This window comes from Vigna unguiculata, chromosome 10 (genome assembly GCF_004118075.2).
Source record: "Vigna unguiculata cultivar IT97K-499-35 chromosome 10, ASM411807v1, whole genome shotgun sequence".
Classification (NCBI taxonomy): Eukaryota; Viridiplantae; Streptophyta; class Magnoliopsida; order Fabales; family Fabaceae; genus Vigna; species Vigna unguiculata.
In genome coordinates this window covers 6,123,733-6,137,200 of record NC_040288.1, presented here as the reverse complement: position 1 = coordinate 6,137,200, position 13,468 = coordinate 6,123,733, and the positions used below count along the sequence as shown (strand labels likewise).

At 31.3% G+C, this 13,468-nt stretch overlaps 2 protein-coding genes across 2 annotated transcripts; both read right to left on the bottom strand.

The window, feature by feature from the left end:
- Window positions 1-462: 462 nt before the first annotated feature.
- Window positions 463-3,545, bottom strand: LOC114167680 (GTP cyclohydrolase 1-like). The gene is made up of 2 exons (XM_028052806.1): window positions 3,198-3,545; window positions 463-1,770 (listed from the first exon to the last, which is right to left on the bottom strand). Exons 1-2 carry the CDS (start codon window positions 3,403-3,405, stop codon window positions 575-577), a joined length of 1,404 nt encoding a protein of 467 aa, XP_027908607.1. The 5' UTR covers window positions 3,406-3,545; the 3' UTR covers window positions 463-574.
- A 2,842-nt stretch (window positions 3,546-6,387) lies between these two features.
- Window positions 6,388-7,700, bottom strand: LOC114165145 (GTP cyclohydrolase 1-like). The gene is made up of 2 exons (XM_028049811.1): window positions 7,673-7,700; window positions 6,388-7,580 (listed from the first exon to the last, which is right to left on the bottom strand). Exons 1-2 carry the CDS (start codon window positions 7,698-7,700, stop codon window positions 6,388-6,390), a joined length of 1,221 nt encoding a protein of 406 aa, XP_027905612.1.
- Window positions 7,701-13,468: the final 5,768 nt, after the last annotated feature.

Here is a 13,468-nt window from a genome sequence, read left to right as displayed (position 1 = left end):
TGAGAGATTCTCACTCTCCTACCAAACCTTCTTTCAAAAAAATCCAAAACTAACTTTTTCCTATAACCTCTGACTATTTATAATAGTATGTTAAAAAGACAGCTTTAAAAAAAATCAAAATTACACTCAAAAAGGTTATAACGATCATATTCAATTATTCGTCTTTTTCCTCCTTTTATAAATTATTCCGAACCTATCAATATTAAAGGAGTCCAGATTCTCTACTGGTTTTTTTGGTGTTGTCCTCTACTGAGCATTAGAAATGCACTGTGTTGGTATTTTAAATATCTTTTTAATATATTTTAAAACGTCAAGATTGGTGGTAATTAGTGTATTATGAAAGCATAGTAGAGAAACAGCACAAAAAAATCCAGCAGAAAATCCAAATTCATATTAAAGACATTAGAGAGTAAATTTCAATTCTTATCTGGACTTTTAATATTCCCACATCATACGGAACACGATCGACATTATATTACAACGACAACGATACTGGTGAAACCTTAAATATACATAGAATGATGAAAAATGAACAATTGAGAAACCCTTCAGAATGGAGCTAAACAATCATCAACTATCTTAAAGAGATGTATTTGTCATTTGGAATACTCTCCAAGAATGAGGTTCTTGCTCCAAGGTCAGTACAAAAGCATCCCAATGTTGCAATGGTAGCTGTATTACTTCCAAATTTCTCAATTCCTCTAGAAATCATGCATGTGTGACTTGCTTCCACAACAACTATCACATTTCCACCAATCAGTGGGGAAATAGTTTCTGCAATCTGCTTGGTGAGTCTTTCTTGAACCTGCAACTTAATACCATAAAAATGCACTATTGACTGCAAAAGGGTTTTCTCAATGGGATGAAACCCTTTGGAAACGAAGTATCCTATGTGAACAACACCATGAAATGGAAGCAAATGATGCTCACACTGTGACAGAAAAGGCAAGTTCAGCTCTGAGTGTAGCTTTTCATCAAAACCTAACCCCTCATTAGTGTTCAAAGCACCATTTGTCCGAATCCCAAGCCAACAATTCAGCGCCCTCTCAATGCTACTACACTTGAAGTTGATCAGCCATTTGGTATACCTAGCAGGAGTCCCTTCTAATTCCTTCCTAGTTGGATCCTCGCCTAAAGACTTGAGAATTGAAGCTACTGCAGTGAGCATAGCAGGGTTCAGCTCTTCGTTCTCGGATGAGACTTTAGAAGACAAAGAAGGACACCAACATTGGTCGTCCATTGACCCCTTATCATGAATTTTGTCCTTCTCAATGCCCCTAAATTGTAGAAGGCCAAAAAAGTCAGCCCACAAGTTTGCATCTTTGTTTTCAAAAACACCAGAACCAGAAGAAACCAGTATCCCCATCACCCCTTTGTGGTTTGAGCCAAGAGAGTTTGATTCCATGTCTGAAAAGGGAATGTGTTTGCATTGAAGCACAACAGCAACACCTGTGGGTTGAATTCCTTCATGCAAAGCAGAACACACCTCATTTGCAAGTCTTTGAGGTTCTTGGAGACGTTTTGCAAACACATTGGTGACACGAGAGAGTTTGCTTAAACCGAGAACTCTTTGTGCAGAAGGGACATACCCCACATGGCACTTGAAATAGAATGGTAGCATGCAAGACTCACAGTAGGAGTAAAACTCAAGGTCCCTCACAATCACAACTCCACCTACTCCACCTGCATCACCAGCGAATTCGGTATGGTCTAGACCAGCTTCAGGGAATAATGCACCTTCCACAATTTCCTTCACACTTTGAACATAACCTGAAATATCATAAGAGCTTCTTATCAATAATTCTGGTACATATTGTTTTAAAAAGTATCTTAAGTTCTAAGTTTTTTTATTCATGAGGGTTCAATTTGTTTCCAAAATTACAAATTTGGGTTCTCTTTGAAAAAGATTACCTGCACGATTTGAAGTAAGCATAACTTTGTTTTGAAGTAGTTGTCAAAACAAACGGTGACTTTTTGTAAATTAGATCCATGTCATAAGGACCTAATTTGGTTAATTCTAATTAAACTTAATAAGAAGAAATCGTCTGTTCTCTACGATGACTTCAGTTAAAATTTCCTGAGTAATTTAATTTTAAACTCAAGTTATCATACTCTTTGTCGATTTCAGTGTAACTGATTTTGAATTAAAGTCGTCAGTTTTTCGACTTTTGAGTTTTGTGTAATTAATTTTAAATTAAAATAAATTACACTAAAGTCTTTAGAGATGACATCTTTAATTTAAAATTCAATTATTGAAATTGTCAAAAGGATAGCAATTTCCATTCAAGTTCAATTATACTAAAGTCGTCACAAAGATGACAATTGCAGTTCAAAATAAATATTTACTTAAATTGCTACTGGGAATAACAGTTTCTTCTAATTAAGTGTAGTTAGCATTAATCAAATTAGGTGCTCATATAGTGGACTTTAACAGAAAAATAAAATAAAGGATAAATATATATTATCATTAGTATTTTTTTTTATAAATATATATACATGTCAATTACTAAAGGTTAAGTATCTATTTAATTGTCTTAAACACTGCATGAGGCTTAACAAGATTAATAAATTTGAGTTTTTTGTTAAAAATGTAATTTATTTTATTATACAAAAAATGGGTGTCATAAAATATCAGTGAAAGGTTTAGAATATAAAATATAAAATATAAAAAGTAAAATAAAGGATGGTTTTGATTGGATGACAGAAATAGTCGGCATCTTACAACGTGTTAAATGCACATCCAAAGAAGTTATGGTTTAAAACAAGCGTACAATGTGTGCAGGCCCATCCAAAGAAGTAAAATATAAATTTTATAAAAAAATCATTTAATTGAAAAAGTAAAATATTCATTCCACCATTGGAATAACACAAACGAAAAATAGGATTATTTTTCGTTTTAACAAAAAATCCTGTAAGTTACTTTTTCAAAAATGAACCAAAAAAAATGATAATTTCATACTTTCAGACTCTTCTAAAAAAATACTTCGGAAAAAAAATTATTGAACTACTTTTCGCCTAGGTTTAAAAAAAAACGAAACATTTCAAAATGTAATGTTATTTTTAAAATTATTTGTATAACTATAGATTTAGGTTTAAAATAACACAAGTTTAGGTCTATATATCTCCAAACAAACATATGGTATAAATTATAAACTTTCATTATAACTAAGCAAAATAGAAAATGAATGAATGGTCACCTCTGGTTCCTTCACGAAGGGCTTTGGCAACACGAAGTGGTGTCTTTCTAATGCCTTCTCTATTGATATCTTCTCCTAAACCCATCAACAACACTTTCACAGCATCTTCAATGGAAGTTGTGCTGCTCTCGTTCTCAAAACACTCTTTTCCATCACACATTCTGACTCCATTCTCACGCTTTAAACCAACCTCGCCCAAATGCTCCATTCAAACACGATTTATGCAAAACACCTTGTTCTGTTCATTTTCTATTGGTGACATTTTTCGTATTTATAGAGAAAAACACGTAGATGGTGTAGTGGTGACAAGGAAAGAAAGAATGTGTCTCAGTCTACACAGTAAGAGCATCTTTTCTTTTTTTTATCTGCTTACTTTTGTGGGAAAATATTGTTGAATTTCATGATATTAATGTTTATTCATAAATATTAAATAATATTGTTTAGTGAATTTATTAATGTAATAAATAAGTTACGTCATTACCAAAACAAAATTGACATTAATTAAATGTGATAAACATTATATTTAATAATAGATTGAAATTCATTATTAATTATATTGAAAAAATGTATTGAGATTACTACTTAATGTTTATATATATATATATATATATATATATATATATATATATATATATATATATATATATATATATATATATATATATATCACTACATGCCAATTTTGTTTTGAAAATCTTTTTGTAGGAAATACTTACAAATTTTGTTGAGAAATTTTTTTTTCAAGAAATTGTTACTAATTTTATTGCAAAATATATTGTATAAAACACTTTTCGCAACAAATTTTGTAAGAAATATTTTTAAATTTTATAATTTTGTAGGAAATGATTACCCACGAAAGAATTACCTGCCAACTAAAATTCTTAGAAAAAATGACAGAAAAAGGTCTTTTCTTGCAAATTTTTTAACAAATTTGCAAGAAAAATTTCATGTAATATGAGAATTTTTAGTAATGTATATATGTATAAGTAAAACTTGTCATTAATATCTAAGACAATAATAATTAAACATACAAATAAAAATAATTAAATTAATGAATTTTAAATATGTAAACAATAAGCCGAATAACCTTTAGTAAAAATACATTTAAATACTATTATTTAACGGATATTTATTTCCTCCATATCATTTTACATTAAAATATTTCTAAATATTAGATCAATATTAAATAATATCATTTATTATATTTTGAAATTATTATTAAATAATTGGAGTGATTACTAAACCAAATATTACCTTCACTAAATCTAATAAATATATATTTACAAAACTACATTTTATTATTACAATTAATATAAAACAGTGAAAAATTTAATTAAAAAGTTAATTAATATTTATACAACATTAAATTAATGTTTATAATAGTTATCAGAGTATAGGTTACGGTTTTTTTCATGACACACCATTGGATATCTTCTCTTGCATGTTGCTCGCCACTAGTGTGCCTTACTCTGATGTATGTTTTCTTTCACATCTGTCTTCTGCCTTGCTCCTCTTATAGCTATAAAAATTGTATGTTAAAGCATGTAAGTTAGAAAACACAAAAAAAAAGTGGAATTTTTCAAAAAGTATAAGTTAGCTGAATAAGTCTCTAAAATGTAGAAAAATGGTTAAAAATACGTGAAAAACAAAAAAGAGATAGTAAATTATGAAATTTTGAGAATTTGGAGCTGTCAACTGGGTTTCCCAATTATCCATCAGAAGGAAGGATTCGCGATGGGTGCTGCCGGCGAGATTAAGAACGGAACTGCGGTGGCTGAACTCGCCTCTCTGGTGTGTGCTCGCGTGATTGCTGCTAGTGTTGTTCTGGTTCGCTGCTGCAATGGAGGATACGTCTCCGCTGCTGCCATGGTGGTCGCGAATCTGGTTCGATGTGCAAAGGTGGAGCTCGCGCCGGCGTTGCAGTGGAAATGATGGTGGTGATGCTGCGTCTTCAAAGGTTAGACGCAGTGCAGATCTGAAAGGTTCGTGTTTTCGCTGCTGTTTCGCTACTGCAACTGTTTCGGCATGATGGTTCTGGTTCGTGCTTCCATGGTGGAGCGTTAATGGTGTTTTGAACGCTGTTGTTGCTGCAAGCGCGGTGGTGATGGTTCAGCTGCTGTGCGGGCAGCTTGCTCATGGTGGTTCGATGGGGTATGGTGCTGCGATGGCTACGCGTTGCAGAGAGGATGGAGAAGCAGTGGCTGCCGTCAATGGTGGAACATTAACTGCTATGGTTGGTGCGCGAGGAAGCTTCGCGGAGGCTGCAAATTTATTTATTTTTTTAAAAAAAATATTGAATCTATGGTTTCTGTCTCTCTACAACTGAGGCAAAAAAGAGATCTATAGCTTCGGGTAATGACTGAAACCAAAAGAGGTCACTTTAATATGCCTCGGTTTAAGAACCGAGGCAGAATCTCAAAAATAACCGAGGCCAAAAGGGGGTACTGCACTATCTTGATGAAGATGTAGAACACTCTCCATTTGTGACTGAATTATCATCTTTGTCCTATCTTCTTGTTGACGATATTTTCTCCACCACCATTGTAATGTCACGAATCAGATCTTCTAAACGTTGGAACCGCTTATGTGACTAATTTTGCTGTCTGTCCCGATCTTGAACCATTTCTTGAACCATTTTTTCAACCTCATCCATGTCTGACTCCATTCTGTTACGGACCGTGCTCTAATGAACCTTTCCCATAGAATCTAGAAGGTGCTCTAAATACCAATCAAGATCAATTCTTGATTACTTTTATTTAACAACACAACTTTTGCCAATAGAGTAGAAGCCCGAATTCCAGATTACAACTGAGGAAACTACGAGAGATCCTCACTCTCCTACCATACATTCTTTCATAAAAACCCAAAACTAACTTTTTCCTATAACTTCTGATAATAATCTGTTACAAGACAGCTTTAAAAGGAAATCAAAATTACACTCGAAAGGTTATAACGATCATATTCGGTTATTAGTCTTTTTCCTCCTTTTATATTCCGAACCTATCAATATTAAAGATATTAGAGAGTAAATTTCAATTCTTATTTGGACTTTTAATATTCCCACATCATACTGAACACGATCGACATTATATTACAACGACAACGATACTGGTGAAACCTTAAATATACATAGAATGATGAAAAATGAACAATTGAGAAACCCTTCAGAATGGAGCTAAACAATCATCAACTATCTACAAGAGATGTATGTGTCATTTGGAATACTGTCCAAGAATGAGGTTCTTGCTCCAAGGTCAGTACAAAAGCATCCCAATGTTGCAATGGTAGCTGTATTACTTCCAAATTTCTCAATTCCTCTAGAAATCATGCATGTGTGACTTGCTTCCACCACAACTATCACATTTCCACCAATCAGTGGGGAAATAGTTTCAGCAATCTGCTTGGTCAGTCTTTCTTGAACCTGCAACTTAAAACCATAAAAATGCACTATTGACTGCAAAAAGGTTTTCTCAATGGGGTGAAACCCTTTGGAAATGAAGTATCCTATGTGAACAACACCATGAAACGGAAGCAAATGATGCTCACATTGTGACAGAAAGGGCATGTTCAGCTCCGAGTGTAGCTTTTCATGAAAACCTAACCCCCCATTAGTGTTCAAAATACCGTTTGTCCGAATCCCAAGCGAACAGTTCAGCGCCCTCTCAATGCTACTACACTTGAAGTTCATCAGCCATTTGGTATACCTAGCAGGAGTCCCTTGTAATTGCTTCCTAGTTGGATCCTCGCCTAAAGACTTAAGAATTGAAGCTACTGCAGTGAGCATAGCAAGGTTCAGCTCTTCATTCTTGGATGAAACTTTAGAAGACAAAGAAGGACACCAACATTGGTCGTCCATTGACCCCTTATCATGAATTTTGTCCTTGTCAATGCCCCTAAATTGTAGAAGGCCAAAAAAGTCAGCCCACAAGTTTGCATCTTTGTTTTCAAAAACACCAGAACCAGAAGAAACCAGTATCCCCATCACCCCTTTGTGGTTTGAGCCAAGAGAGTATGATTCCATGTCTGGAAAGGGAATGTGTTTGCATTGAAGCACAACAGCAACACCTGTGGGTTGAATTCCTTCATGCAAAGCAGAACACACCTCATTTGCAAGTCTTTGAGGTTCTTGGAGACGTTTTGCAAACACATTGGTGACACGAGACAGTTTGCTTAAACCAAGAACTCTTTGGGCAGAAGGGACATACCCCACATGGCACTTGAAATAGAATGGTAGCATGCAAGACTCACAGTAGGAGTAAAACTCAAGGTCTCTCACAATCACAACTCCACCTACTCCACCTGCATCACCAACTTTGTTGTTTTCTATACCGGCTTCGGGGAATAATGCACCTTCCACAATTTCCTTCACACTTTGAACATAACCTGGTATATAACAAGACCCTTCTTATCAGTATTTCTGCTAACATATTTTACACTAGTAAATGGAGTTCAAACCTGAAATTCGACTCTTTAACTTATGTATCCGTAGAATTCTTCAATCATATCACGATTCTTATAGATACATAAATACTACCATGTCGGTCCTAACTAGTTATCATCTATAATTTTATTCGTCGGTATTTCTTGACCATGTATTGCAAAAAATAGCAACATGGCTACGTAAGCTATGAGAAAAAGATTGTGTGACAAATAAGTGGGGCGGGTTACAACTGATGACTCGTTTTTACCTGGTGGACAAGTTAGGTCCGACTCGATTTTTTAGGACCCAAGAGTGGGCTGAGCCAAATCGGGCTAACCGTTTTATCTCTCCTAATTAAAGTCAAAAAGATTTTCTAAATCTTGCACACCACCTGAGTTTACAGGAACCAGGTAAAGAATGCAATGTTGAATATGCTGGTTGACTTTGGTAGTATCTAAATTTAATTAAGATACTTCCGTTTGATTTTCTTTTATATAAATTTCAATTATTTCATTTATAACTTACTCTGTTAAAACAAAAACCTACTCTAATGTGTTATAACTATTAAGAATTTATTTTGAATGATTTTATAAAGCTTTTAATTGGATATGATTCACTATGATGGGATTATTTTTTTTAAAAACATCATAAATTGTAAAAATATAGGTTAAAATACATTTTTTGTCCTAATTTTTGTTCAATTTTATCATTTTAGTCCTAATATTATTGTTTTATTAAAATAAGTCTCAATTTTCATCAATTTTTTTAATTTGGTCCCTAACACAGTTTAAATATCTAAGGAAAATTTTTGTTGTGGTTTTCTTTTTATCTTTTTAAAAATGTCCACATGTCATTACCATTTGCTACACGTTAGGGTCAATGTTTTATATTTAATTTGGTTTCTATATTCATTATTTTTGTTTAATTTAGTTCCATTTTTTTAAATGGAACAATTTTGTCCCTCTTCAAATTGAGACAAAATTTAATTTTTATATAAATGTTATAATGATTTTTTTAATAAAATTCACATATTTATTAAATATTTTGATTTAGGATTACGATTAATTTAAAATTAGAACGAAACTCGTAAAAATGAGAACTACTTTAAAATTTTAGATATATGGTGTTAGTTGTCATCATTAAAATTTTCGTTCTAATTTTAAAATAATAGTAATCTTCAACCAAAAAAAATTAATAAATTTGTGAATTTTAATAAAAATATCATTATAAGTTTTATATAAAAATTAAATTTGGTATCAATTTCAGGAGGGACAAAATTGCTCAATTTTAAACAAAATTGGAACTAAATATTAAACAAAAATAACGAACATAAGAACCAAATTAAATATAAAACATCGTCTGTGACACAAATGTTGGATTGGATTGACACGTGGATTTTTTTTTAAATTAAAAAAAAACACCACAAACTGACACGTGATTGTCGCCGTTCATTACTGTTAGTTATTTAAACAACTTAACAAAAAAATGACCAAATTGAATAAAATTGACAAAAATTAAGACTTATTTAAATAAAAAAATATTAAAACTAAAATGATAAAACTTAAACGAAAATTGAGAAAAAAAAATATTTTAACTAAAAATACATCATGAATCTATGTGCTTTTGATGACAATTTTATAAAAACTTTATATTATTTTCAATCTAAAAATCAAGATTTAAATCTGACAAATCCCCTCGGTTATAATTTTCCTCATTATCTTTTATATAAATCTCTCACTCATATTTTTCATTCACATTTATAAATCTCCTCACACTTATTTATTTCCTTCTTGTACACCGATCTTCTTCCTTCACACTCACATCCTTTACTCACCTTATTTCCTTTATCAACACGCAGTCTCCATCATCAACACTCTTGACATCTCTTCATTTATAATCCATGACAACAAGTTTTTCTATTCAAATGGTCTTCCACTTGTTAAATTAAACACTATAACCTGAACTTTACATACTCACTTTTGGTTTTCCATCTTCAAGCTTTTTAAGTCTATATTATTACAAAACATGACACACTATAAAGACAATTACAATACCAATAAACTTGTAAACTTTTGCACTACAATTGACAAAATCGACAAAACTACTAACACATTAATTGTCCATTAAAGCCCCATATTTAAGTTTATTCCTAACACATTGTATAGTCAATTCGTTGTTAATCTGAATCTTTTATATACCTGTGCAGAAAGTGGAAACTTTCTATACTACCTAATTTTATACCGATTATACCTTTTATTTATTCATACTCACTTTACATTTAGAGAATTTGTAGAAGAATAAGGTTTCAATATTCCACTCGTTGATCTCAAGTCATAGACGTATCCACTTTTGTTCATCCTTCGACATGAGATGGATGGTTGGTTACACTATTCTTTGATGCGTTTTGAACAAGTCTCTATCAACAATAAGTTTTATATAGCCCTGAGAAAAAAAAGTAATAGTAGTAATCAAAGCATTGTTAATGCATCATTTATGCATTATTCAAAATTTCTAACAATTCAAAATTATCCAAAATTAAAGCAATCATCACTTAGGCATCACTTTTTATGAAAACCTCCCACCTTTTTTTTGGCAAACCTATATTTTGTAGTCTCAAACACTTTTATGCTTCAATAAATTTATTTGGCATTTATCACAAGTGATCCTTTTGTTATCATAATGTTTTCATTTCATCCGGTAACTTCATATTGTATTTCATTTTGTGTGTTTTAGCTTCTTATTTAACATGTTACAATTACAGATCTGTATATCATCCAAAATGTAGTTTTCATTATTTAAATTAGTTCCTTCATTTTTATATTGAAAATTGGAATAATTAAATACATTAGTTAAGATAGTATAAATGTATATAACAAATTTTATGAAAATAAAAATACCCTTTTAAAGTTTTAAACAATGTACCGATACAATATAATGATTTTGAAATTTGTATGGTCTCTGTTAAAACATTCTATATAGTTTTGCTGGTTAACACAATTTTTTTTTCTGATTGTTCTATTAATTTAAATTTTTTTATGTTTAATTATATTTAATTTTTAACAACATTAAAATATAGTTATTATATTATTTAATTATATTTTAACTTTTATTAATGAATATTAAATAAAATATGAAACATATACATGTATAATAATTATAGATATTTTTGTTTTTTAAATAAAATAAAATTATATTAATAATGATTAGATCAGATTTAATTATACATTACATTTATTTATATATTTTTTAAGTTTCAATACATATTAATTATATTAATTAGTGTAAAAAAAATACTGGTTAACAAAGATCCAATGTAAAAACCCAATTAAAATTTTAGAACAAAAACGAGAATATCTCTGGAGTTTAAAAGTTAACACAATCCCCAAACAATTTGGAGAGGATTCATCTTGTGAAAAAGGATTATCATTTTACTGCTGGTTGGAGTAACTCCATTCTTCGATGGATACGTCAACTTCAATTTCAAGCACATGTCACGATATACCAAAAATAAAAATAAAAATAGGTAATGATGTATCATTAAAAAAAATTATCACGTTACAACTAGTCACGTACACGCAAAAATGCAATTGCTTCGTTGGGATATGCCCAATTAAAAAAAATATAATACACAAATAATATATATATATATATATATATATATATAATAAGTTTTATCGACAGTCATAAATTATAAAAACAATAAAAATCCATCGATAAACACATATTTAAAAAATAAAATTATACCATTTACATGTTTCAACAATATATATATTTAATTTGTAATATATGGTGCTGTTATCCCACGATCTATATTAACATTTTTCCTGCTATTTTTTTCCTACCACGAGTTTCCAAGATGGATGCTGGCATAAGTGAAAAGAAAATAGTTTTAAATGTATACAATTTAAGGGAAAAAAAAAGTCATACATGAACTTGGATATTTTTAATTAGATTGACATCGTAGATTTCATTTATTATTTTTTATCATATAAATCCTATCATAAAACAAATAAAAAATGGAAAAACAAATACAAAATAAACTTCCTACAAAGAAACTCAATTTGAAATATAGGAAACAAAAAAATTATGTATCTAGAATATTTAGCAAATTTATCAGCACAACTCTCGTGATAAATGTGAAAAATATTAAACTTCATATCCTCACAAATTTTCATTCATTTTCTCTATCTTTCTCTAGGAGATAAGGAGACAGTCAAACTAAAATAAAAAACTTGGCATAACAAAGACGAGTCACACACATATACAACCACCGGTTCAAGAAATCTCAATAGTCAAAATAACTCCCACAAAATTCAACATAAATTATTTTGGACCTTTAGAAAAGAAGTGAAGTTAACAATGTACTCATCCGAGCTGCCCCAAAAATCCTCCACAAGCAGCATATCTTAGACCTCCTTAGCCTCTTTGTGTTGATTTTAATACAACACATCAAGGATATTCTGAATGATTGAATAGTTATAGTACCTTTTGTATGGGAATGATAAATAAATCCACTCTCTTGGGTATTACCCAAACTTATTCCCGTTATGAGGGAGATTCCTGCATTGATTTGTCATAGGCATGAGTATGGGTTTGGATATGGAAAAGGTCTTCGTATCCGTCATAATATTCATCTTTGCTTCCGTTTAAATTATTAAAATACTTTGATCAAACTTGAATACCTTTCAAGAACCTTGCTCTAGATAACAATTGTTAGTTTTGAAATGGTGATTTTAGCCAAGAAGGTGGGGGTGGTGAATTGGCTTTATAAAACTTTTTCGAAAGCTTAAATTTTTTTCAATTGAATCAAATAGACCGGAAAGTTTGGATGTAAATGCAACAGACTAGTATACTTTTAGTCGATTAAAATATAAAACAACAAACTAATTTGTTCTTGAAGCTATAAAACAGTCGATTAAAAAGACAAATCAGTCGGCTAAAATACTGGAGATTTATGCAAAATGCAGAATTCGCTAATTCATCTCAAACAAAATATTTTACATACAAGACTTGTTCCGATCAATATTTTTAACAAGTATACAACCTCAGATTACACAAAAACGCATTAAATCACACCAAAGATCAAATTACTTGGTTTTCTTGAGTTTTTAAAGAGTTTCAAAGTGAGTGAGATGAGGGAAAGAGAATTGCACAACTGTTTTTATACTAGTTCACTCAATCACAGAGCTACATTCAGTTTACCAGGACAACCTAAGTCTGGTTTCCACTATATTCAAAATTTTTACAAATCACACACCAAGATTACACTTTTGAACAAAGAAACTTATGAGATTTTTGACTCAGACAAAAATCTAGACACACACCCTACAAGAATCACACTTACAGACCTGAAATCACATCAAGCAAACCAACCAGAGGCACAAAAACATCCAAACTTGATGGTGGTTGTCCCTAGCCAACCATACATGTGTTCTTCAAGCTACTCGCAAGCCAAAATGCCTCCAAGATCAACCAAGATCTTCAAAACACGAGTTGTAGTTGTGTACTGCAGAGAGAGAGATAGTGTTTTCCAAAGAAGAATGACAAAGTTTCGTGCACAAAAACTCAAATTCGCATCTCTGCTTGCGAAAACACAACTTATATAGTCTGGTTTAAGTGAAAACAATCGATTGAATTTTCTGTACAATCAACTAATTTCACTTGACTTAAGTGAAATCAGTCAATTGAAAAATAATTCAACTAACTGAATGCATTTATACCAGAAACTATATACATCAAGCCTTTTAACCTATTAAACCCAATTTTAACAGATCAAAAGAGACACACGAAGGCACACAAGACATCTAACCGATGTCATATAGCCTACCAACATGATATAGCACAAACACAT

Excerpts from the sequence above, each read along its gene's own strand:
- LOC114167680 (XM_028052806.1), bottom strand. The coding sequence starts at position 3,405 with ATGGAGCATTTGGGCGAGGTTGGTTTAAAGCGTGAGAATGGAGTCAGA. Across the intron at positions 1,771-3,197 it reads CCTTCGTGAAGGAACCAGAG|GTTATGTTCAAAGTGTGAAG; the intron begins GTGACCATTCAT and ends ATGATATTTCAG.
- LOC114165145 (XM_028049811.1), bottom strand. The coding sequence starts at position 7,700 with ATGATTGAAGAATTCTACGGATACATAA. Across the intron at positions 7,581-7,672 it reads AGAATTCTACGGATACATAA|GTTATGTTCAAAGTGTGAAG; the intron begins GTTAAAGAGTCG and ends GTTATATACCAG.